This window comes from Nothoprocta perdicaria, unplaced genomic scaffold (genome assembly GCF_003342845.1).
Source record: "Nothoprocta perdicaria isolate Ctin4 unplaced genomic scaffold, notPer1 scaffold_3, whole genome shotgun sequence".
In the NCBI taxonomy this organism is placed as follows: domain Eukaryota; kingdom Metazoa; phylum Chordata; class Aves; order Tinamiformes; family Tinamidae; genus Nothoprocta; species Nothoprocta perdicaria.
In genome coordinates, this window is record NW_020455532.1 from 3719197 (window position 1) to 3745768 (window position 26572).

A 26572-nucleotide genomic window follows, 5' to 3' on the forward strand; every position below is an offset into this window, starting at 1 on the left:
TGCTTTGTGATTCCAATGTGAAAGTACTCATCTCTATTAAGAGGCAGACAGTGATGTGAAAAAGTGTGGCATCACCCAATACACGACCACAAATGCTTAATGAGAGAAATGAGGAATAGGGAACTAGCAGATAAATGACAGGTTTGACAGGAATTGTGAATATTACAGTAGTTCAGTGACTGTAGTGCTAAGATGGGATTCTGAAAATCGGCGTCTGTGCTCTTCTTTGCCAAGTCGCTTTTTGACTGTGGGAGATGACTTAGTAATTTTTATGTATCAGTTCTTTTTCTGTAAAATGGAGGTTTAAATTATTTCTTGACTTCTTTGTTTACTTCAAGATTGCATACGTTAAAGATTTTCTGCTGTTTTGATATGACCATATCATTTGTTCATATTCCTTGTATCTGGTCCAATGGAGTGGCATAAAGGTCAATGCTAGAGAAGCACAGAGAGAGAGCGCCCAGTGGCTAAGGGTCACTCCTTGGCCTGCTGCAAGCTTTCTGTGTGACTGTGGTGAACAAAGGTGCTTTTTTGGCCTTTTATACTTTTTGTTTTGCTTTTGCTGTTGTTTAGAACGTAAATACTACGCCTGTACATCACAGCCGTGTTGGGAAGCTGTGTTAATTTACTCTATATGAAGGTCTTCTAAATCCTTGAATAGAAGATATTGAAACAAAGCAAGTCACTGCTGCCTGGATACATTGTATGTGGTGGTAACCTCCCATGAATGTTCCTGTTTGCGTTTTTGTGGAAATAGTCTTTTTTCATGTAAAAGAGATTTGTTATGCCATTAGTAACAGGGGTCTGATCACATCTAATGATTTTAGTGTTTGTATAGACAGAATACTTTTGTTGTTATTTTTTAATCGTGCATCATTATTAGTGGAAATAGAAAAATACAACACAATTCTAATCTTACCCATATGGTTATAGTTTACAATAATATAGTCGTCTTGATTATTGACAGTGCTGCTGAATCACTGGCCTGATTTAAGCTCTTCCATCTGGAATTGTAACTTACAATCAATTTATCAAAGTAGTGATTTATTGTATAAACAGATCTGGCTGCTGGTATTTAGAAAAATTTAGCTCCTAACCATTCAGCTAGATTCCATAATCACATTTGATTGAAAGTTTCCATCCTTGAATTATTAGTTAATAACATCTGAGAAAAAGTATAATTTATTGTTTATGTGAACTTTGAAACAGAAAAACAGTGCCTTAGATACTAGATCTAGTATTTGCCTTAGGTGGAAGGTTCTTTAGCACAAAAATAGAATAGAAATAAGACTGACTGATCCCATTTCTTGTTGCTTATATATCTTTTCTAACAGCAAAATACTATACTGTCTTCTGGAGTTATTCTTTCCTCATGAATGCATTGTAACATTGATTGCCATCATGCTGTAAATGAGCATAGGCCACTGCATACTTGGAGGTGTGTTCGATGGCACAATTTAAAATAACACATCTCCGGTTTCCATATAAAGAAATCTGCTATCATCATTTCTTTATTGTGTCAGCTACTTTGTCAATGATGCCTGAGGAAATCCATGAATTTCCATAGCACAATCACTTTTTAGCTAAGTTAGAGAAGCTAGTTATTTGGAGGAAAAAAAATGAATAGCCATACTTTCTCCTCAGTCAAGAATTTCTTAGCATTTAGTGTTTATGATAGTGTAATAATTCTAACAGCCACCAGATGCCAGCCTAAGTGTGCAAGGACTTACTGAGTGCCTGTTTTATGCTGTAAGGCAAGGATGGTGGTRACCTCTCAGGACAGGATGAAAGTGGCTAGCTTGCTAAGAATAGAGGTGTATATTCTCTTAGATGTTTCAAGATCATATGGAAAAAGATCTGCTCATACAGTCAGAGCTACATGGTTATACTAATCTGTTTGAAAGCCGGTCTGGATGTAAGGACTCCACTTCTTGGAGAAATGACTCTATTCCAACCTACCTAGTAATTGCCTTCCATTTTCAAAGTTGTCTTATTTCCATATGTAACTTTAACTTCAATTTCTAGCCTGGTAGACCTATTTTTACCTTTGCATAATATATCATTATCCATGCCAAGTTCTTGACTRCAGACGTGTAAACATTATAGCCAGGAGGAATAAAAGGCCAGATAGTCGTGGTGCAAACATGCAGTAAATCTTTCCAGTGTGGATGGTTCTTTTMTTGGAATTTTGTCAGTGTATCTTCCAAAAGCCTTTGTAACTCTGTCATTAGTTATGACCTTCTGCAGTTAATTGAGCGGTCGAAATTGTTTCTTGCAGATTTCTTCCAGATTAGAAAACTTTGGCCCCAGAGTTTGCAAAAAATCCAAGGGCAATTCCTCGCTGACATTGGAGAGAGACTGCAAGGAGCTGCTTCTCTCTAGTTCTCCTTCCTCAGCATATCTGCAAGGTTCATAGCTGTGCCCATCATCTTCCAATTCCCTTTGGTCATACAATTTCTGAAGAAGAGAAGAAAGAATAAAAATCACCATGGAAGCCTGTTTGGAAAGTAATGAGACTCACAGTATGCAAGCTAGGCAGGAGGCTACTGTGAAGAATATCATTGAGAAAGTAGCAGAAACTGTAGCTATCTTCCTGTTGTTTCATAAACTTTGTTTCCTGTTCTTGTTTCCTATTCCTATGACCCAACTTCACACAGGGCTGATTCAGTAACTGCTGTTTCTTACCTGATCCAGTATTTTGTCCACCATCTGTAGGATGTGATGTAATTTATTTGTGGATGTGAGGTAATTTATTTGGGAGGTCTCTCTGTTTCTAGTGTACTGGCTGTCCTGAAAGACAGAAATAATATCTAACATGGTGTTTTACCGGCCCAAACCCCCTTACAGACAATTCTTTCCAATGCAAGTACATCTAACTGTATTTCTCTTACAGTTTCTTCTCCATAACGTTGCAGCTTTTCCTGCCTATCACAGGCAGGGAGGGACCTCTAGAGATCATCTAATCTAACCCCCCTGCTCCAGCAGGGACACCTAGAGCAAGTGGCACAGGGCGGCATCCAGGTGGTTTTGAAGGCCTCCAGAGAAGGAGACTCCACAACCTCCCTGGGCAGCCKGTTCCAGGGCTCTGTTACCCTCACAGTATAGGGGTTCTTCCTCAGATGGAGATGGAACTTCCTGTGTTTTAATTTATTCCCATTATCCCTTATGCTGTCACTGGCCACCACCAAGAGGAGTGTGGCCTCATCCTCTTTACATTCTCCCTTCAGGTATTTGTACATATTGATAAGATCCCCTCTCAAACTTCTCCTCTAAGAAAAGACCCACCCACCTCCCCACCCCAAAAGACAAGGTATCTCATTCTCAGGATTTTTTGTGGTATGAGAAAAGGGCATTTACAKTTGGACATAAGGACACTGGCAGTTACCTTGACAGTTACTTTTCCAGCTTCTGCAGATAGAGGTGGTAGGGTGACATAATCTGTAGTGTCCATCTTATCCTGCATACAGGGAGAGGGAAGGTGTTAATTACCAACTGAACTAGACTGTGAAAGATCCCACTTTTGCAGGCTCTTTGCTTTTTCACTTTCATTTACTTCTTGCTGAAAACACTAGTGTGTGCAATATGACAAGAGATTATGTGACTCCTCATGTGTTGGATGCATCTGTAGGATGAGGTACCTGTCTAGGAGATGCTGAAAAATGCTAGGACTGAAAATAATGTCTGTTACCAAAGTTGCATCATCCAGTCCTTGAAGAACACTGCTCCCTAGATGCACTTAGTGACAAAAGAGGCTTTATTCTGCTCAATACAAAAAAAAAAAAAAAAAAAAAAAAAAGACAGAAGGAATGTGAGGGAAAAAAAAGGATGACTAGCATAGATTCAACCACACAACACTGACTGGGTGAGGAGAACTCCTGCTTTTGTGCTCACCTGAGATAGAGGCTTTCCACTTTCTTCATTATAGGTGATTAAAGTCTGTTCCCCTTCTTGAGGTGAAAGACTGGGCTTGCCTTTGGATCTTGATGCATAAAACCGACAAAGTAGAATACTAGCAACTGTTGAAACAAGAAAGGAAATGGTGAAATGAACATTGTAAGTAAATGTGACTCAGTACAGGGGGCTGTACCCGAGCCTGTGTGCAGATGCAGAGCTTGGCCAGGAGTGCTCAGCCTGGTTTCAAGAGCTGTACAGAGCGTAGTCATAGTGTTACCTCCTTGGAATATGTATTGCATTGAGCAAGCATACATCACTTGCAAGTAGCYCAAGGACAGCATAGTGGGCAGATATCTGTTAGTTCTTGTTTAAGATAAAGAATCAGTAGTTTAGCTTATGCCATTTCTCCAGCAATAGCCACATGTTGCAGAGGAAGCAGCTGTGTAGCAAGCAATTACTGAATAGAATAACTGTGGGAGGAATTCTTACTCCTTCCAGTTAGTCAGCATTTGGCTAATGTCAGAATGATTACTTGTCTTTTAATTTCATCCAGTTTGAACATGAACTTTGTGAATACTAGTTCTATTTACTACTTGACACAAATAATTTGTCAGTTGTCTTCTGTCTGTCTGCAATAAGGTAACAAGGTGAAAAAAATCCACTTACCAACATTACGCTTCTGTCTTTTCCATTTAGATACTTTATTTCTTTCCCAGGCTGTATATTTAATTTATTATTGTTCATACACATGTAAGCATTCCATCCCCTTTTACATTTTTCTGTAATATACAGTTCTCACCTTTTCACATCCCAGCCAGGAGTGGAGATAGTTTGCATTAATCTTTGCAGGGTCTGTTACCCTGCATTGTCAGCCTTGGAATGTTCAAGCTAGGAGGCTACTTACCCAGTAATAATAGGAGAGCTGTCAGCATTGCTGCAATGGCACTGCCTCCAAGTCCCACTTGTGAAAGTGGTGAGTCTTCACACGTGTGCCCATCGAGGCAAGCGCAGAGCCTTACATGCTGATTCTGCCTTGTAGAAAATCCTTGTTCATCCCAAATAACAAAGGGCACCAAGTAACTACCTTGTGGAAGGCTTCTTAACATTAATAGCTCAACTGACTCCCCTAAAAAGAAAACATGCAAAATCACTTCAAGATTAACGGAAAGAAATTTGATAGTCTACAGTGCCTTGTTTTGATTAACAATTGAGTTTCAAGGGAAACCCATTTACACCAATATCAAATCCTTTTCCATCCTTAGTGCACTAAAGTGACCAGGAAAATGTCATCCTGCTCTGTTGTCTTGCAGAGCCTGTTGGGATCAGCCCCACTGTGTTCTGGCTTAACCACACTGATAACCACTAGAATTCGTTAGGAAGTCAATCGAGTGCCCAAGCTGTTCCTCATCTGCTTTATCCCTTTTCCTGCCATTTGGGCACATTTCTTCTAGACCTCAAAAGAGATGAAGATCAGTGGTGATTATCTTTTCAAACTGCAGCAACGCTTTACATTTTGAAAGGTGGTTTTCCATGTTCTTTCAGTCTCCTAAAGACTGTCAAGTAACAGACCATATAAGAGACAGTAGAACAACTAGAGTGCACATACACGACAGTAAATTTCTCATTAAGCGGATGGAAGGAAGCGCTCACCAAAATTCCTTCCCAATTTCCAGTTACGCTTCACATCTTCAGAGTCCTCAGCCAGTTGAAACTTAAATTGTCCATTCAAATCCTGAGCCTGGGCAGACTTAGCTTTTATAATGAGAGGTGTCCTTTCCTTTTGGTCACACACATGTAAAGAAGGAGTTGCTAATACTGGCATTCGTTCATGAATGTCAGACAAGTAAAGGAGAATGGTGCCAGTCCCAGTCTGTGGTGGAATACCTAGACAGGAGCGAAAGAAACACAAAAGTATTGATAACCAGTTATTGAMCAAAAAACAACACTTGGAGGAGTCTTTGCCTGATTTGTCTTACTAGTCACATGACATAATTAATGTTTAACCATTAGGGTGTTCTGCATTACAGTTCTCCATTCAAATTCCTAGTCTCGCTATCATTTTAGACCTCTGACACACACCTCACTTTAAACTAAGTACTACTTGAGTACTGTTTGAGTGGCTACTTACCATCATCAACAGCATGAATAATAATGGTGTATTGACTGTTGTTCACATAAGGGGATTCTTGATCAAAATCGCTTGCCACAGTGAGGACTCCAGAATTTTCATCCACACTCAGCCAACCAGCTGGGTCATGAGCTAGTTCGTATCTCAAAAAGAGAGAAACGCAAAATTACAAGTGCCCTTTATTTTCTTATATGCATCCATTATTTTCTTAAATGGAGTTGAAATGAATAAAGCTTTTACTGCATCTTTCTTTATAAGTTCTTCAAGTCTTTTTGCTATTTAGCGATGCTTACCTTTGCTGACTCTATGACAAGCTATAAATTTTAGCGTAGCCAGAAGAAATATTCCCCATACCGTTGTCATAGGTGTTGCCTGGCCTCTCAAATCTATTCTTCAGGGCTAAGACAGTATGTATTCTTAGAACCAATCCTTTTATAACATCAAAATTCTGTGTTAGAAATTAATAATGCAACAAATAATGCAACCTGATTTCAGGTAAAAATTTTATTAGGAACACATCAAAAATGTTGACCAGTCGAGGACGGATGAATGAACCTTTAAAACTGTATCTTACTGCAGATCCAGATAGCTTGTTTTGTATTACCCAGAGTAAACCTACAACTCTAATGTGTATGTTCATATGATTAGATATATGTAGATATACATATATGTATGTGTATACATATATGTATAGGTACCAAATTAAACTTGAAAATTCATATGTTTTCCTAAGCTATTTCTTATTCTGAGACTTAGAAGAACCTCTGCTTACTTTATCTTCCATGGTAATTGAGCTGGGTATGTAGCAAGATATCTTCTAAATACTGCCCCAGGCTTCATGGAATCTTCTTTTTGGACAATAAGTATAGGAGGGTGAAATTGAGGAGCATGTTGTGATTGTACAACCTTGATTTTCACAGTTGCATTCATGATTTCTGGGCTTGAGATCATCACTTCACCATTTTTACATGAGAAAAAAGGTTCTTCATTTTCTACAGAAATGACAAGCCTCTTTTCAGAGTTCTCCTTGTAGCTGAGAGGCTGAAAACCCCAGAGAGAAGCCTCATTAGTGATTATGATCTTTGCTGTGGYAGTCATCTCTGAGTACCTGGAACCCAGAGGTGAACTGCTGATCAGCTAAGTTGCTAAACTATTAGTCTAATAGTAAAACCGAGCATGCTACAAATTGCCGTATTGTAGCTCACCTTCTCTAGTCTGGTCAGTAACATTACCTTGATGATACTCAAAATGCCATTATTTGTTTCTGGATCAGTCACAATGTCAAAATGCTCTTTCTCATTGCCTTCTGCTATTTTGTATTTTGCTCTCCAAGCTGGAGTATTGGGAGAATCCTTGTCTTCCACCTGGAGCTGTAGTGCTGCTGGATGTTCTTGGCCTGCCGAAACCTCTACCTGGTACTGAGAGGGCAAAGGAAAGAATAAGTCTCTTTTGCTCTGAGGGGAAGGACTTTGTGAATCAGAGCTCCAGTTCCAGGCCATGAGGAACCTCTTCCTTCTGGCAATTGTAATTGTTCTCTGATTGTTCTGTGGTTCACAGGTCCCCATTCTGTGATACAGAATCCTCATTTTTTTTTTTCTGCCATGTTGAGGAGTTTGTGCATACGCACTTAGGCCAGAACTTGTTAGCAGATGTTACTTGTTTTCTAGAGCATCAGGAATTTATGCGACAGATTTTAGTCCATTGRCTCTCAACAGTTTAATTGCTTGAGGGCGCAGTCTAGCCTAACTAGTATTCCACAGACAGGCAAAGTAACTCTTCTTTTTATGTGTTTTGGTGGGATCCTGAAGGAGTTTGAAGGTTCCCCTTTCAGTAGGTGAAGGTTCCCCTTTCACCTACTGAATCTATTCAGCAGTTTGAAAGATTGGACAGCTTAGAAAGATTAGGAAAGCTTAGTAAAGTACCAATGCTTCTACTCACATGCTCACTGACAAATACAGGGAGGTGGTTGTTTGCATCTTCAATAGCTACATTCACCGTTGCAGTAGATGATTGCCGGGGGGCTCCGTGGTCACTGGCTTCAGCCAGAAGTTTAAAAGAACTAGCAGTCTGAAAAACAAAAAAGGAATTTCCAAACTTGATCTAGAAGCAATTTCCAGATTTTGTTAATGACAGCTAAAAACTGGATGTGAGACATCCCATCTCCTTGTACCTGGTTAATACGTATCATGCAATAAATTATTAATAAGCTGTCATATTTACATCACCTCATAATGCAGGCATCCAGACAGGTGTATCAAACCTGTGGTAGGATCAATATTAAATATGATTCCATCTAGAATGGGCATTTGCATTGTCAGAGAATAGGACACTCGAGAATTCTCAGTGCCGTCTTCATCTTTGTCGAAGGCAGTAACTTGGAAAACTGGCTTATCTAGGATGAAGAGTTGAGACATTAATACAGTATTGATAAGTGCAGTATGGTCATGGAGCCTCCAGGGCTAGCTGCAAGCTCTTGAGCACGTAGGCTCTCCTCAGAACTTTGCCACTGCTATGGTTCTCTCTGCAAAGATTGTGGCCTCCACCTCATTGGAGTGGCCAATTTGCCTGAAGTACTGCAAGCTGATAGAGGAGGTTATTGCCCTCCTGAATTCCTCTATCAGAAATGTTTACTGGTATTTAAGCCAATTCTCAGCTAGTTCTTGAGAAGCTGGCATCACTCCCACGTGTCTACATTTGTCTTTGTGAGCACACCTAGCTCAGGTATTTATATGAACTTCCTATGTTTCTGAAAGAGTGTGTCCAAGAAGATCTTGTGAAGCAGAGTGAAGCAGATCTGCAGTTCAGATAATTCTGTTGAAGTCTTGGTTTGTAGTTAGGAACAAAGGCTATGGAGTCCTTCCAGAATATCTTTAATATTATGCTTATATACAAGTATGCTTATATACAAGTAYATACAAGTAGGAAATAGTCTTTCAATCCTTAAGCCCATAAGTGCTCGAGTAAAACCAAAGGAGAAGAGACTTAGAAAGAAAGGAAAATGAAAGAAAAAAGAATTAAAAAGAGATCACCTTAAAAGTAGAGTACACAACCCATAGGATCTCTTGTTTAGATTACACCTACCTTTACCGTGACTCTCTCTTATTGTAATGTTATATTCTTTCTTGGAAAACTCAGGTGCATTATCATTAATATCTCTAACTTTAATCTTGAAAAATAAAGGTCGGTCCAAAAACTGAGCACTTTCTCTGTGCACAATGTCAAAACGCACCTAAATGAGCAGCAACACAATAGCCCACTTAGAGAACGGAATGGAACAAGACACTTAATGTTGAAGCTGCCTCAGGAATATTTGGTTAGGTCTTTGACTTGCATAACTAAGATGTTACTTCACTTACAAAGGACATTCTTTAAAAAGAATATCTTCCTAATATCTTGGAAGTTTCATAATGGCCATCCTTTGCATTAACAATACTCAAAATTCGTATCAGCAGCTGGATTATTTGCAATGACTCCTAATATAACATTTTTAAGTATCATTAGGGGCAAAAAACACATCAGCCTTTCCTTCCCAATTCTAAGACTGGGAATTCATTTGACTATTCATTTTTCTGGAGCTTCATGTCTAAGATTTTTTGGTTCCCTTCTCGTGCATGTGCAGGGAATTCAATCCTGAATACTGAGGTCTCCTTTACTACACTCAGTTCTCTCCTCAAATCAAGCATTGAGTATCTGCTCTGGAACACCASTATGTCCAGAGAGGTAGAAGAGAAGACTCTTAAAATTTTTATCTTTCATTGCAGAAAGCCATATGTATATGGAATGTATACCATTAACAGGGACACAAGTGTGTTATAGTCATATGGAAAAGATACTTGCAAGAAGAAAACAAGCCCATATTTGGGCTTGGGCAAGAAGAAAACAAGCTCCTGTATTTCATTCATGCATTCATTACTGCACTTCATTCATTACACTTTGCTGCTTGTGGCCATTTTTCTGCTTTTTAAGGAAAAGAATATGTTTTCTCTTATGTAAAGCAATTGTAATCTATTTTGCAGCTCCTTCAGTGTTACCTATTTTTTTTTTTTTTTTGTAATACATAATCTTTTGCTTCCAAACACTTTTACTCTCTTGAAAGCAGTTTTTGTGTTTACAACTTCAGTATTTTATCTACTACAACTATAACCTGTTTTGAACTTCAGGACTTATTGTTTTTAGGCTATGATCTAGGTCACATGAAAAACACAACAGAAGTATTCTGATATTTGTGGAACTCTAAACATGCCATGAAAATTATAAACTGATAGTGATGCAGAAGTTACCTATTGATTTCTGCTAAGACAATTTCCATTGCATTTATTGAGAAATTGAGAATAAGAAAAGGMGGTCAAAAAATACACCTTTTAGATTCGTATTGGCATGTCTCATTCCTGTGAAGCATTTAGCCATGAGAATATTTCCCAAATGTATCTTTTTAAAGCATGTTTACCTGAAAAGATGGGGTCTTTTCTCTGTCAATGGTACGATGTACATACACATGTCCATTTGCATCATCTTCTATAGAAAACAATCCAATTTCTGGGTTTTCATCTACCCCAGGTCCGCTGATTAGATAACGTATTGATTCATTAAACGATTTGTTATTGAACAGCTTTTGGAAAAAGAAGCAGCACAGCTCAGTGTGAACAGGGAAGACAAAACCGCGGTAAAAGACTTTCTACTGGTTCTTATCCTGCCCACTCTTCTTGGGGAAGGGACCTTGCTACCAGGCTTACGTTGGGTCGACCCAGCAGCTTTCTGAGCTGCAACGCACCCCTGTGGGCAAAAAGGCCCCACTGCTGCCCCGAGGCCCAGCTGGGAGCCCACTGCCCTCTCTGCTCTCCCCACACACCTCGCAGGTCACAGAAGTGAGCAGGGATCCCCACCACAGGGATCCCTCAGTCTCTTCCTTTTCCTGAGTGTGCCAGCCGCTTCCCAAAGAGAGAAGCAGCCTTCCCTGTTCACCGTGTGAACCCACCTAGTTCTGTTTAAATAGCACACACAGCACCATTCTTGCCTCTCACCTTAATATTTTGTTGCAGAATTGATGGTAAATACCTTAGAGAGGTTCAAGAAGAGTTTGTACTATAATGTTGTTTGTACCTGGCCAGCATATTTTGGGAACGGTCCTTTTTCCTCCTCCTGAACAACAATGGTGGTGATAACCCATGTCCTTTTCATACGCCGCAGAGGACGCAGACCACCCGAGAGATAAGACTGTTGCCGCTGTTGAATAAAGAAGGGCATTTAGTGTCATAGTCAACATACTAATGGTTGTGTATCGACTACAAAATAACACGCACTACAAACCTGGATACTGTTCTGTTGGATAGCTTGTCTTAAGCGGAAGTTTTCAACTTCATGAGAAAAACTGTTGGCAGCCGTAACCTTACAAAAGATAAGTCCTTTGTAATAAATGTGGTTAGCTGGAAAACATGGGTTCAAATGTCACGCAGGAGGAATTTATCTTCACAGAAATGTATTGATTCAGTTCTCTTAGCAGTATACTAAATTGTAGTTAGTGTTAGAAAATTACAGAAATTCCAGAGATAGTATCCTTCCCACGGCAAGTGAATTATCATGAGACCTTGGGATACTGATTTCTTTGATCAGCCTAATTCCAATCCCAGAAAGATGCAAATGCTGCACCCAACTGTACCAAGTGTTTTCTCCATGGCTTCTTCTAGAACCAATTCCTGATACTTGAAATACTGAAATACTCACTTGTGCCTCTCCCTGCCTTTACAATTTGTATTGACATAAACTTTCTACTGAAAAAAATAAGAGTACCTCAGGCTCTCTAAAACTTTGTCACTCTGTGTCCCAAACCAGACCAAAGTCTGTAATCCAGACTTGAGTAAAATACTTTATTGGGAATGGGACCCCACCCTAGTTAGTTAGTGTCCTTTTATAAGCACAAGCTTCCTGCACAAGCTTCAAACTTGCTTTTTACTTACAGTCTTTCTCCCAGCACAGGTGTGACAATACTCACATTACACTATTGACCTGTGCACCTTTTTCCTTCTTCTCACAACATTCATGTTGCCACTTGCATCGTATGCATTCTGTGAACTGTCTGCAGTGTCATTAACAAGATGGAGCAGGGCTATTCCTGCCTAGCTGGACAAAGATCAGGTCTTTATTTTCTTATTTCTGAAGCAACAAAATGCTGCTGGGATTGCAGCGCTATGAGCCTCACAGCCCAAGCGCAGAGCAGTGCCCTGGAGCTGTTCTGTACAGCTGCCCTGGGCCTGTGTATGTGTAAGAACAGTGAGCAAGGCTCCCATCTGGCACTCAAGCGGTGCCATTTGGTACCTTGGCTCCAGGGCCAGCTCTGCTGGACCTTGTTAGCCCTTGTCTGTGCTGAATGGCCACACTCATGCTCTCCACCACTTAAGAGCGGTGTATATAACAACTCTTCAGGATACTAAAAGCTTTAATTTAAAACACGCATTTTATGGCTTCTACACTGTTTTGTCTGCATCGGTTGCACAGCAGCTGCTGCTGTACCCATTCCAGCCTAGGCCACGGCCAGTGAGGAACATGAGCCCCACGGAAATGGGTTCTCATGGAAATGCTGCTGAATTACTGTGGGGGTCCCTAATGCAGCAGACACTGCAGGGCCCCAGCACGSTCTGCCAGGTCCTTAGCAGGGGATTGTTTCACTACCCATCCTGGAAATCCCTCAAGAGGGCAGGGCCCAGCGCTGGGGAGCAGAGCAGAGCAGCTCCCAGCTCCTCTGGGCACTGAGCTCAGGGTCACCCTGTGCCCCTGGGAGCCTCTGGGAGCCGCAGGCCTTGCCCCTGCAGGGAGAAAGGTACCGTTTGCCCGTGCCCGCACCTACCGCCAGCAGCAGCAGCAGCGCAGCAAGTCGCTCCATGGGATTGCAGAGACGGCCGTGGAGCTGAGTGGGGCCCAGGAAGGGCCTGGCTGTGCCCCGGCGCCTGCACACACCCTGCAGAGCCTCGGGAGGAGGAACTGGAAGGACTGGGGCAGAGCCAAGGCCACCTGCTCCACAAGGCACCTCCTCCTTGGCTCCCCCGCACATCCCGGCCTGGCAGCAGTGCGCAGCCACACTCAGCATTCCTCTTGCCTGCTTAGAAGATGGTTTTCCCTTAGTGCCAGTGCACAAGCTGGCTATCCCAATGGCAGTTCCTAGGGATACTGACTGTACYGGCATCCGTGGGACCTCCCTGGGTTGGATTCCCCTATTTCCAACAGGCCAGGCAGCGCCAAATTGTGTTCACACATGGGAACCATCTCTGTTCCTCCCACAAAAGCTACAGCAAAGTATTTCCCCTAGCACCAGCATCTTCCCGGTGCAGAATGGGCCTCGGTTACCCCCGAAGCGCTCAGCCCACCTGCTGTCCTCGGCAGGATCCCTGGAACTGCCCCCCCAGCCAAATTCTGAAGAGAGGGCACTGAGGTGTATTACCTCATATTTAATGGTGATATGCTATTACAAATAGTACTGATATATGCAGTGCCGTGAACAATTCTTATCTATCGTAACCATGACAGTTTTATTATATTACTTAAGACTTTGAACCAAGAACCAYTTCTGAAAAGCTTACTTTAAACACTAGATCCGTCTGTGCAAGTAGGAACTTCCATACCTGAAGCTGAAGTTTATGCACAACTTGTGAACTGTTATAAATAAATTTTAAAATAATAAAAAGCAGGAAATAAAAAAGAAACAGGTTTTTTATCGTGTAAAAAGAAGATTGAGTCACACAGAAAAAGCAGAGAATGTCTTTTTTCTAGGAAAGCAGTTTATTAGAGAGTTTCCCTTACTCCTTTTGTATGGCTCTTATGGGGCACAAGGTTTATTGTTTTTTGGATTTGGAAAATAATTTATTTGTCATATGGGATTTGTGAAGGGAAGACTAGGGGAACAGCTGGTCTTCATTTCTCTGGAGAAAAGGTAGAAATAAATGTGGTCAAGTAGGCCACAGTATTTTGGTTAAAAGTGAGTGGGAAGGGAAAAATAAGGAAGGAAGCAAATTTTTATGGATTCGTTTTTAGATGGACAGGAAGCAACTGGCTTAAATAGTACAGGATATGAAGGTTAGACATCAGGAAAACCTCAAATAGTAAAAAGTRTGAAACAAATAGTTTGTAGTGTTTACAAATATAGGACAGTGTTTCRGAACAGGAAAGCAAAGGAATTTTCAGAAATCGGAATGCACTTTTTTTCTATTTGAATCTTTCTGCCTGTTTCCCCTCGATAAGTCAGACCGGAACACAGGAACAGCCATGTTTGAAATTAGTGAAATGCATTGGTCCATCTCAGCAACAGAAGGAAGTGGGGCAGTGTGTAAACATTTATGSACATGTTTCTGCTCCTCATTGCATCAGGATCTAATCAGCTTGGAGATTATGACAGTGAATGTGAAATTCATTCACTACTTTTTTATTTTAATATCGCCTTGGAGACAGGAGAGAGAGAGGATCTCAGTATGAAGTACAGTCTGTATTTGCATGTATTGTGATGCTTTAAAACAGCATTTACAGAAGTAACTGCCTTGTGGAGTAGGAGTAATCATATAGTTTTTAACTATCTACCTGAGCTATCGGCAATGTTATAGTTGAGATACCCCAGATCTGAGCTTCCTAARCTGCTCCAGCAGATTATTTTTTAAAAGAAAAATATCACAGGTGCCATCGTGTGGATGATGCAAGAAATACAACTAAAAGTGCTGCAATGAAAGGATTAAGGCATAATTAAGAAGCCTGAAGCCAAACAGTCCAGTCCCAGAATATAAATATGACCATCATGAACAACACCAGTGCCAGGCTGGCAGGGCTGGTCGCAGCATGTTGAGTATTCCTTGCACATCTTTCACATGAGGAAGATGATTTCACATCACCCTCGAAACCCCTTTTCCCAGCATTTTAGATACCAGTCACACAAGCGCTGCCTCGTTGGGACACAACTTCTGAGTGAATAACTGCAAAGTTTCATTTCTTATAAAATGAGGTTTGGGAGACCATGGACATAAACATCGGTCTTTAACTGAAAGTCCATGGGGACCACAAGACCAGAAGATGGGGAATAACCCTCTACATGAGCAGATTTTTGTTGCAGGTGCCTCAGGCAATAGAGAAAAACATATAATGAGAAGAACCTTATTGTTTTAAAAAATCTTAGCATTAAGTAAGGGGACAGAGATTTAAAAAGGAAAACAGTTTACATATATTTAGGAGGGAAGTTTTCTTTGTATTAGCTCTGTGGGTAGTGCTACAGAACATTAAATATTTATTATCTTGAAAGAGAGCTGTGCCATTTAAATACCTCAAATCACAGGAAAATGTCTCTTCAAAAGTTCCCTGAATGTTAGGGTAAAACACACAAGAATGCTWTAATTATATTGCTAAGCACAGTGATAAAAAATGTAAAGAACCACCCAAACACTGTCCTGTGCAAGTATTTTAATTTCAGACTGAATGCACTTGACAAAATAAACTTTTTTTCTATATTCAGAGGTGCTTTTAAAGATAACATCCATGATTACAAAGTGAAGGAAACATAAAACGTCATCTTCACCATAGAGAGAACTCTTTGCATCTCTAAACCCCAAACATGGACAACTTAAAACACAATCAAAAGCGCTACAGGATAAAATCCAGCCCTTGTCACCCTGCTTATTTTAAGAGCTGTTTTATCAAGGCTAACACAGGATTTGTATTTCCATATCTGAACAGAGGGGACTGCGTAAGAAGTTCCAAATCATCAATGAATAGAAATCAGACTTGTGTGATCACCGTATGAGACAAACTTACCAGATCAGAGCTCAGCATTCAGCAAATGTTTATTTAAGTGGCAGATTTATTTAAGTGGCATCAACATCTTTGCCTACGTAACTCTTCAGTCCCCAAGAACAGCTTCCAGGCCACAAGCAGGACATTAAAGTAAGACTTTCCAATCTCACAGTTTTGTGAGAAAAACCTCCCAGTGCCCATCACCTTTCCTCTGTTCAAGGCAGACTAAACCACTTTTTAAGAACCAACTATTCAAAATGTACAAATATCTACAATCACTTAAGGAAACACCAAAATGGAGAAAATTTTCWGAAGAAATTTCAGTATACACTAATATGCAGTGCTATAGTAAAACACTAATTACTACTTCTACCAGAATTTGTTTAGAAAAATTTGCCATGTTGATTATGAACATGATCCTGATCACTTTGCTTTTGATGCTTAAAATAGCACACCAAAGTAGTGGTGTGCTATATATATATATATAAACTGCTGTATATATATATATATATATATATATATAAACTGCTGTTGCTAATAAGCTATATATATATATATATATATACACACATAYTACTACTACTAACTTTCAGTACTGAACCTTGGCATTGGGTGCAGGACCCTTTGGCCCAAAAAAAGCTGATGTACATGATGAGCCTGAAACAACTGTGCAGAAGCGTGTGCTGCTGCTCCGCAGTTGCTGGTAATTGGATGCCACCCTCAGTAGTGCCGTCACACCTCTGACACAGCCAATTTATTTGATTGTTAAGCATGTCAGATTAAGTTTCATTTAATTGCATAGAACAGAATGTACATGCAACTATAATTGGTTTTTAATTGTGATGTAACAAACACTGAGTATGTAAATATAATGCTGTATATCAAATTTCTTTCCTTTATCAATTTAAAATTTCACATTTGGTCTCAAAAAAGCCACTAAAATATTTCTTAAACTATTCCTGAGCATTGTTTTTTATGTACTGTAAAATACTCTAGTTTATTACTACATTTATTATTGTATCTTAAACTACTAAGTCCATGCTTTGAAATTTTACGAAGCTGAAGATCAGGTAGACACATTAAAGAACAGAAACAGCAAAGCATCTTACAACCAAGATTAGATCAACAATAAAAGTGCAATTTAACTATACACATAATTAAATATTTTCACTTTACAACAYAGTGGGAAGAATCTACCTGAGCAGCTTGGTCCGTCAGACCTCAGCTCACTTCTCATAAATAGTTCACTGTGACAGGTGGCTGGGAATTAAGTTAATGCTGCTCAATAAATAATTCATTTAAATACTGAAAATGCAAAACATTCTCTAGCATTTCTTTATTTTAATACAATCATATCCCTAGCTGCTGTACTTGAATAGAAACTGTAGCAGACAAACTGCCACTTGAATTCACAGTACTCACTAAACTATCTCGCATGTTCTTTTGCATCTCACAGGCAGAAGAACAGTGGGTCCAAGATCAGGACATATTGCACATATTGCCTGGGTGAGGAGCTGCCAGTTCCCTTCTGTAACATTCACATTCCTCTTTCCTAAGCAAAGAAAGAATCTATCTAAAATAGGAGCCTTAGAATCTGAATTAGCATAAATTTTGTGCACACCTTGTCTTGGGAATTACGCTTCTAGATTCAGTTTGCTTCCCAAATGTAAAGAAAATGTCTCGTGATGTAGCTTGTAAAAGACTTGGATTTTGACAGCGAGTGTATACACATGCAGTAAAGACAGCACATTTCAAATACTAGTAGAATTGGGTCAAAGTGGTCAAGGAAAATAAAGTGCAACTTGAACTTTGATTGCTGTTACTACGAGCTGACAATATAAAAGATCTTTCAAGACCTTCATCACAACAACCAAGAATTTGATTATTTGGTCTAAACAACAGTAAGCATCAAGATTTACAAAATGAACTTAAGGAAACTGTAAACACAGTGAAAGTTTCTAGATATAAAAATATGCATTCCATGTTCTTAATTCTTCACTATCTACTCCCTAATAATTTTCTTTAATAGAAACCTTYGTGCGTTAAAACATTTCAAAACATTCTCTCCATTCTATTTCCTATCTAAAAAAAATCCAGTTCATGATCTTCTATCAAGAAATAGGTTAGCTTTGCATAGATAAGCCTGGCTTGTTCCATTATTTTATAAAAATAATTCAGCCTTTTTCCATCAGAGGAGAAAAAAAGGAGAGGAAGAGAGGAGGGAGAGCAGAGGGAGAGAAGGAGAGGAGAGGAAAAGGAGAGGGAGAAGGAGAGGAGAGCAAGAGGGAAAGGAGACCATCAAATCCATCCTGCAAAATAATGTATCTGCTCAACAGAAAGAGCAGAGACCTTGTTCTCCTGTCAAATACACACCAAGGTAAGCAGAAGAAACACCACATATAGAGTTACAGTGGTGCTAATAGGAAATTTTATAATTAAGKACTCCTATAGATTTGATTATTTAGCCTGTGCTGTATTTATTTAGCAATGCTAAATATTTTTGAGGAAAGACCAGTGGAAGACATTTGCCTTCAAGGAAGATTCCTTGATGGCYTTGCTGGTTTATGATCAAATATATGGAATAGTGCTAATTTAGAACAATGCGTCARGAACATATTTTCCTCAAGATTTTCTTATGAGGAAAACATGACCCTTCTACATGGCCAAATGCTTTCTAGCAGTCAAGCATCGACACTTACTCGCGGTCTTTGTTTCATTTAAATTTCCGTGATGTTTGCTTCGTGCCATTTGTTTTCATTTTCCTGTCCCCTGTTGTTTTTTTGGAAGGAACACAATTACTAGCATTGCCATTTTTCTTTGGATTTGTACATGCATATGTTTTTAAGCCTTTAATGGGAGCAGCTGAAGCATGGAATACAGGGGACTGCTTAGGGGGTCGGATGTTCCCAATGCCTTGCATTTTAGAGCTGTTTTCAGAGGGCTGCAGACTGAGAAGCTGCTGCTTTGCAGTTGGTCTCCTTCTTAACTCACTCCTTACTTCCCCAGATTGTCTCTCAGATGCCACTGCATAACCTATTCTTTCAGAAGGTCTCAGGTGACCTGGAGGCGCGTGTAACTGCCGATTTTCTTCACAGTATGAGTCTCTCCTGTGACCTGAATAGTTTGTGGGGAGCTTCGTAATGCTCTCTTGGGGAGCTGCTTGCCTGGTAGGCAAAGGGCTGTGCAGCGCTTTGCCTTTGCCAGAGCTTTTTAAGGGGCGCACAGAGCTGGGAGCAGTTTGAGGTCTGGCTTTTGCTGCCTTTCCTTTTTCATTCTGTACAGTCTGCATTTGCAGCCATTCCAGCTGCAAAAGGCGATCAACGTATTTCTCCAGAAATCCTGCTGGCTTCGGCCGAAATTCATATTTACCCTCTACGTGAACGAAGATGGACAGCTGTTTCAGATCCCAAGAGTTGAAAGGCGGTGGGAGGAAGTCTGGGTAATAATATTCTGATTCTTTAAACCCTGTATCGAGGATGTGCTCCAAACAAACCGGATCAATTTCTTCAGCTCTGAGAATGAGTTCTGGTGGTGTGCAGGGAGATGGGGGAATGGGAATCCTTTCTGAATCAGAAAGGTCACTGGCACTATCATCTTCAGCATCCTCTTTAATAATTTGCACCGATTCAAAATCAAGAAGCATCTCATCTACAGATGCTTCTTGCCATTTAGAGGAGCAGGGAGTAGCTTCAGCAACATGCTTCTTGTGGGAGCTTTCTGACTGTTTTTTTTCACTGCAGTAAAAACGTTGCATCGGGACATCTTTTGACTTGCTAAAGCTCCTTTGTGAGATGCCCCTAATGTTAGGGGGGATCCTGTGCAGTTCAGCTACACTTTGCCTTCTTTCTGGGACACTCCTCTTTGATCCTTGCACTCTGTGCAGTGATGTGCAAGCACCTGACATTCTAAACAGAAAGAAAGACAACACAGAGAAAGAAAGAAGTAAAATGATTATTGTTTTTGAAACAAGTTACAAAGGACCTGCTACCACCTTCAAGAACCGTGAGTGTCTGCATTCGAACAGAGAAGGACTAGCAGACACCCAATTAGGTAGAATTTTATGTAACGAGAGACACAAAAAGAGGTCATGACAATGGTCTCTGTTTACAGAGATACCGCTGTGGTAGTGTGAAGATCCAGCAGTAAAAACAGGGTTGGCATGTCACCAAACTTAACTGCCTATCCAAAATAGCTTCCATTTTTTCTATTTTCACCTTCTTCCTCAAGAAGTAGCAGGGTCCAAATACGAAGTTCTACAATTAAATTTAGGTTCACAATATTTGCTTATAGCCACTCCATTCTTTTGCAAGGAATCTACATATCCAGTAATACTATTTTCATTTATTTCTTCAAATCAAGCCTAAGTTTCCTCTATTTTTTTATCCATTATTAAAACTCTACACAACATAATATTTCTTTTTTTTTTTGGTCTTTTCGCCATGCTTGGATTCCCCTCCCAACATCAGTTTTCTTCTCTCACACATTGGGTTATGTTTTCTGTGCAAGAGCCTTTCAGCTTGTTTTTGAGAACATCTTAGATCTGACACTGTCTTCCTTCCGATTAATCTTTACCATGAGTAATTCTTTTTCTGATAACTTTTGTCTTATTGTGATTTTGTCTGAAAGCTYGTTGAAGCAGGATAATAATATTGATAACTTAAGTGTTTTTCCTCATAAATACTGAAAAGTGGGGCCTGTGAAGTCAAATGGAAAATTCTGGAAATCAGTGAAGCCATAATTTCATCAGAACTATTTTATATGCCAATGTGAAATGTCTGCCAATTAAACAGAGAATCTTAACAGAAAACACCTGCTTGGCTGAATGTTGTCATCCAGATGGTTTCTTTCCTTGTAAAAAATACTTGGTTGGTTATCATCTTTAGTGTCATGGGAAATCTGAAAAGATAGAAGAATATGTGATACTGGTACTGCGACTGAGAAAGCTGGCACAAACTGTGGACTTTCTGTAATGGAAAAAGGAACTGGAATGATGTACCTTTTCAGTGGCGCTTGATATATTTCTGTCTAATCTTCCAGCAGATCTCACATGAGATATTTGTTTCTTTAGTCCTTTGGTATTCAGATGGCTTTTTCCACCACTGTAACTAGCAAGGATTTAGCAGATTATCACACACTGATAGTTACATGATCACGCAAGTCAGTTTTTAGAAGAGAGAGTTAGCTGCAATGAAGAGAGACTGAAAGTTCATGAGAACTACTCTGTGGTCACTTTTTATTTTCATACTATACCATACTGAATAATCACAATAGATAACCAGACAATAGACATAAATAGAATAGATAACACAAAATATTGTGTGCTATTTCACTATTGTTTGTTGTGGGATTGGGCAAAATATTGGTAGAAAAAACTTCAAACGCAGCTGAAAGCAATGACATTACTGATCTGGACAGTTTAAAACTAAGTTACACAGTATTTCCTTTCCTCAAACAAAACAGATACTTTTTTCTGTAAGCACAAGAGCAAGCATGCAACAACACAAACCCACACAGAATCACTAAAACAGCTTATTCTGTATGAATCAAAACAATGGTGTTTGTTCTACAATAAGAAATAATTACTMATTTCAAAAATGAAAGTTTTAAAGCAGCATTTTACAGCAGGAGTAAAAAAACTTTACYGTCCCAGGCTACTATAGATTGAGTTCAGTGCAGTTCATTTTGCCAGGCAGAATTTATTCTTTATAGATCTTGTGTGAGTGTAGTGTGATTTTGTTTTTATATATACATATATATGTCATCAGTTTAATATCTTGGAAAATAATGAAAACCAGTCCTGTGCTGCCAGCACTGATGCAGTTGTCTCTGTTGCTGCCACTTGTCTTGCTGCGGATCAGAGACGAGGGCAATCTGAACAGTACACAGTCATGCATTTACCAACTAATTTACAGTACTTAGAGATACCTCTAACTATAAAGAGAGAAAATAATTTCCTTACTTTACCATTCCTTTGTGGGTTTCATTGATTTGGCTTCCCTTTTTCTGTGTGCCTCTGTGCAGTAATAAGGGATATTCTTGAATGCCTGGTCCCATTATTACTCTCTGAAGAGTATCTGTACCTGTATTTTTACATAATCTTCAAAGGACTCCAGTGTTTTGGGTTCATGAGACACAGCGTATCAAATGCAAACATCACTACGTCCTAGAGATGCAACAAACAAACACCATGCAACTCCTCCCAATGTGATTCTGATAGTTAAAAAACAAACAAACAACAAGGCAGTAACATAATCAGCCCCCAAGGTGCTGCAGACCCCTGCCCACCCGCCAGCGCGCGCTCCTTTGACAACAAGGGCGCCTGGTCTTACTGCGGCTGGGCCATGCGGAGCTGCAGCCCYGGCGCCGGGGTCACTCTGTCTGTCCATCAACGCGGCCTCGGGCGGCGCTGCCGCTCTCAGGCAGCCCCAGCTGCGCACTCGGTACCAGCCGCCTCCTCCAGGCCGGCCCTGAAGAGATGCTTGGGGAAGATACTGGAAATGAAGGGATAATAACATTTGAAGGCGCAGCCGCATGGGAAGAGCCGCTTTGCACTTCCTGGGTGCTCCGCAACCCGTTTTCCTTGCGTGTGCATTGGCCAGAGCCCAGTGTCGCAGCCGCTTGGCTGGTGGGTGTCTCTGCTCTTAATTTAAAGCGAGCAGCTGATCGGCCCCTGCCGTTCTGGGTTGTCCTGTTTGTGTCAGGAAAAGCGCTCCAAGGGCAGCCCTACATGCARGTTTTATGTGGAACGCTCTATTTTCCATCTTCTTCCAAAACAAATCTCCAGTACCCTTAAGCTGACATAAAAATACTTGACGACCACGCAGAATTCCTCATCCCCCGCGGCTGCTGCTGCCACCTCCCCCCCCCGCGCGCTCAGTGCCCGCTCCCGCACCCCCGCCGCTGCGTGCCCGGCAGCGCGGCTCTCCAACTGACTCCGGCGGGCTTAGACCCGCTGATCCAGGAATTTTCTCCCTTTTTTGTCCCCGCRCCCCGCTGCCCGCTACCTGCCTCCGCCGACAGCTAAGGGCAGCGCGACGGCGGCGGCGCCACGCCGGCTAGTGCGCACGCGCGGCGCGGCTCGCTCAGTGGTTACCGGGCAGCGGGTGGCGCATGCGCTGCCGGCCGGCGCGGGGCCGGTGCTGGCGGGGCCGGAGTGGGGCCGGGCCGGGGCGGTCGCGCCCTCCCTGCCCGCCCATCGATGTGGGCAGCGGAGAGCCCGGCCGCGGCGCCGGCCCCCGCCCCGCGCAGCCCCGACTCGGCCTCGGCCGCCCCGCCCGACAGCCTCCGCACGCCCTCCAGCCCCGGTGGCAGCAGCCTCGGCGCCGGCTCCTCCGTGCCGCCCGACAGCCTCCCCGCCTCGCCCGGCGCCGCCTCGCCCGGCGCCCCGTGCGACAGCCTCGAGTGCCCGTGCAGCCGCTGCGGCAGCGCGGGCTCCGGCAGCGCCTGCGAGGACAGCCTGCAGCCCCGCGCTGCCGGCCGCCGTCGCCGCCGCCGCAGCCTGAGCTCCCCCCCCGACAGCCTCCAGTCGGTGCCCAGCCCGCGGGAGAGCCTCGGCTCGCCCGGCTGCACGAGCGACAGCCTCGATTCCCTGTCCAGCCTGAGCAGCCGCGAGTTCAGCGGCCAGTGAGGCGGCCCCCGCGGCGCCGCTCGATGCCGGAGCCCCCGGGGCGCCGCCAGCCGCTGCCGGGTTCCTGCCGCCCCTCGCGGGAGGCCCCGCTGCCCCTCACGGCAGCCCGAGTCGCAGCGCCCGGCGCGCCCCGGCCCGCGCTCCCGCCTCGGCCGCTCCGGCGGTGGCAGCGCCAGGGCTTGGCCCTCGCCGCGGAATGGAGGTACGTGCCCCTCGGAGGAGTCCCAGCTACCTCTCCGATCTCTACCAGAACATGCTGCGGGCCGAGGCAGCGCCGGGCCGGGGGCAGCAGCAGCAGCCGCCGCCGGCGGTTCGCGCCAGCAGCAGCGTGACCCTCCTGAGCAGCGTCCCGGTCAAGGGGGGCTCGCAGCCGGAGCGGCTCCGGAGCGGCACCGCCAACAGCTGCGACCCGGCCCTGCGGCCCATCATACGCCGCCGGGCGAGGTCTTTGCCCACGTCACCCGAAAGAAGGAAGCGAGCGGGAGCGCAGTGCCGAGTCGCGGCATGCGAGGGCCGCGCGAACCGGGTGAGGTTTGCCGATGCTTTGGGCTTGGAGCTGACCGAAGTGAAAGTCTTCCAGACCGGAGAGGACCCGTCCATCCCCTTGCATGTCCTCTCCAGGCTCTCCATAAACTCAGACCTCTGGGGCAGCTGCTTGGACCTGGAGTTCACCATGCAGTACTTGGTGCCTGACTTCCAGCAGCCTGCAGACTGCATGGACTTCTCTGCCCGTCTTCGGGAGCAGCAGGTGTGCCTCGAACGAGTGACCAGTTCAGATTTTGGACTCAGTGGCACCATTCAAGTTTGTAATATTGCTTTTGAGAAGCAGGTATCAGTGCGATACACCTTCAATCAGTGGAAAAGCCTCCATGAAGCGCGTGCTCACTGGCATAGTAGCATCCCTGAGAAAAACGGGCAGGCTCAGGTGGATGTTTTCACCTTTTTTCTCCCTGTACCTTCTTTCCTGCTTCAGCTGTGCTCRGTAGTCCAATTTGCAGCAAGATACCAAGTCAATGGGCAGGAATATTGGGATAATAACGGAGGCAAAAACTACAGTTTTACCTGCCGAAATTATCCCCTTAAAATGCCCAGAGAATGTGAGGAGAGCTGGATCCACTTCATCTAAGCAAAAGGAATGGAATGAAGAGCAGCTTCTGAATAGCCTGTTCTCATCCCTCACACTGCTTTGTGCCCCCACAGCCTCCAAGCTCCTTTTCGAAACCTGCCAAAACTGGCCAAGTGTTTCAGAACAGGAAAGTAGCCGCGGGTATGCACCAACTGTTCCAAATCCTTTGGAAAGTGTAAAGGGCCAAAACGTGTTCCGAGCAGCATCCGTTGAAAGCCCATGGGATTTCTTGTAGTGTGTGAATTGGTGCAGAATGGTTCAAAGGGAAACTGTCAGACTACATATCCAAAAGCAAAGAAAGAGACTTTTATGTTGCTATTAGTATTCTGGACTGCATAAAGTATTTGTAACCAATCTATTTTACTATTTTCTGCTGTCTTTTTTTTTTTTTTTTTTTTTTTTTAAATGGAGAGTATGGCTTTACTGTTTTTATTTCTATTTTTGTTTATATTATTTAACTAAGCCCAGGCACTATTCCAGTTTAGCAAACTTCGGATGGCAGCCACTGTAGGGAAGTATTTGTATTTAAACAAGTATTTTTAAATATTTTAGCCATGTTAAATGTTTCTATTAATTATATTTCTTCAGTAAACCAATTAATATGATCTAAAACAACATGAAAATCTCCCAGCTGCTCCTCTGTTTCCCTTTAGAAACAATTTCTTTAACCATGTGCCTTTTCTCCTCTGCAATGTTTGCTATAGGCAGCAAGAGTTATTTAAGCATTTATAAGATTGGCTTATCCTATGAATAGGAGGTGTTTCTCTGGGGAAATGGGTTTGTCCTTTCCTTGTGCAACTGTTTTTTATAAAGGGAAACTAGAGCAATTTTGCACTTGTGTTGCAGCTGTGCTTGAAGATCTCAAAGCACTACATGAATGCTAGTCATCTTACACCCATACTGGAAACTTCAAATTTGTAAATCAAGACAAGAAAGATAGGATATGAAATACAGGGAGCAGTGAGCTTATCAGAGAGCCTTCAAACACACTGCTAGATCCCTGAAGCTCTGCTCCCTACTGTCCCAGTATTACTGCAATAGCACTTTCAAGTCCTCTAATCAGTTAGAGATTAAGTGATTAAAAACTATTTCAAATCCAAGAGTCTCCTATGGACTCGAAGTGGGATCTTCAAAGGAAAATAATGATTTTACTTGTAAATTGGTGCTTACAGGGATGCAAAGAGTTTTGCAGCCTTGGGAGTACAGTAACACACCACAGTCTGTCCAGTACAAAGCTTATGGCTATGCAGTGTTCCTGCTGAAGAAATCAAGAAGGAAAAAAAAATCTATGAATGTTTTATTGCAYGATTTTCTGCACATGCAAAGTTTAGTTTTATAAGTATAGCATGAATTTTCAAAACTGGTTGGCTGTGTTATTGTATTAGATGCTTTTCTGAAAGAATATACTGTAAATATCATACCACATATTCAGACATCTTATCAAGATCTCAAGCAACATACAGGCAAGTATATATTAGTCCATAAAGTCCACTGAGTCATTTTTGGAACTGCAGAAACTGTAAGAAGCGTCGTATGTTTGATAACTTCATGTTGTTACTTAGCTGCGATAGCCATTTAACAACAATTTCAAGCGATCTAGTTGCACTAATCTGTTTTTCAGAGCCTGGAGTCAGAGCTTGCTGAGTCTGAAAGTGCTGAGGAAACTCAGTCCAGTTTGAAACAATTAAGAGTTGGCTGTGTTGTCATGCTGCAGGTTAGAACTAACTGTCTGCAAATTAATTTGGACTTCTGTTTGAGGTTATGTTCTTTACTTTTTGAATTGCAACATACCTAGTTTGCTTCATACATGCTGTTCAATGTAGTCAGCTCTGAAATGAATTTCAAAACAAAGTTCTTTTATTAGAAGTACATCCATATATTAGAAGTTAGTCCATTGAGTAATTGTGGTGTTTGTTTGCATGTCATCTCAGTAGGTGAGAGAGAGATTCTTAAAAAAACTTTTGATAACATTTTTGAAATTTGTATTTTTCATACTCTAATTTGAATGGTCATTTCTGTTAGCAATTGTTATTGCAGT

At 42.0% G+C, this 26572-nt stretch overlaps 3 protein-coding genes across 7 annotated transcripts; 1 reads left to right on the forward strand and 2 right to left on the reverse strand.

The window, feature by feature from the left end:
- Nucleotides 1-1236: 1236 nt before the first annotated feature.
- Nucleotides 1237-12533, reverse strand: CDH26 (cadherin 26). Its single transcript, XM_026042010.1, has 16 exons — nt 12530-12533; nt 11330-11445; nt 11123-11245; nt 10470-10631; nt 9104-9251; nt 8248-8414; nt 7961-8089; nt 7255-7440; nt 6795-7063; nt 6023-6165; nt 5545-5778; nt 4799-5020; nt 3892-4016; nt 3386-3457; nt 2686-2790; nt 1237-2457 (listed from the first exon to the last, which is right to left on the reverse strand). Exons 1-16 carry the CDS (start codon nt 12531-12533, stop codon nt 2248-2250), a joined length of 2415 nt encoding a protein of 804 aa, XP_025897795.1. The 3' UTR covers nt 1237-2247.
- Nucleotides 12534-18419: 5886 nt separating this feature from the next.
- Nucleotides 18420-22324, reverse strand: FAM217B (family with sequence similarity 217 member B). Of its 5 annotated transcripts, none has more exons than XM_026042240.1 (5): nt 22111-22324; nt 21741-21944; nt 20778-20880; nt 20592-20677; nt 18420-19686 (listed from the first exon to the last, which is right to left on the reverse strand). In XM_026042240.1, the coding sequence occupies exons 2-5, from the start codon at nt 21833-21835 to the stop codon at nt 18495-18497; spliced, it is 1476 nt and encodes a 491-aa protein (XP_025898025.1). In that variant the 5' UTR covers nt 21836-21944; nt 22111-22324; the 3' UTR covers nt 18420-18494. The 5 variants fall into 5 exon arrangements, with proteins under 5 accessions (XP_025898025.1, XP_025898023.1, XP_025898027.1 ...); XM_026042238.1 differs by having other exon boundaries at nt 20778-20886; XM_026042242.1 differs by lacking the exon at nt 21741-21944.
- A 1280-nt stretch (nt 22325-23604) lies between these two features.
- PPP1R3D (protein phosphatase 1 regulatory subunit 3D) lies at nt 23605-24907 on the forward strand. Its single transcript, XM_026042142.1, has one exon. It carries the CDS (start codon nt 23605-23607, stop codon nt 24532-24534), a length of 930 nt encoding a protein of 309 aa, XP_025897927.1. The 3' UTR covers nt 24535-24907.
- The last annotated feature ends 1665 nt before the right edge of the window (nt 24908-26572 follow it).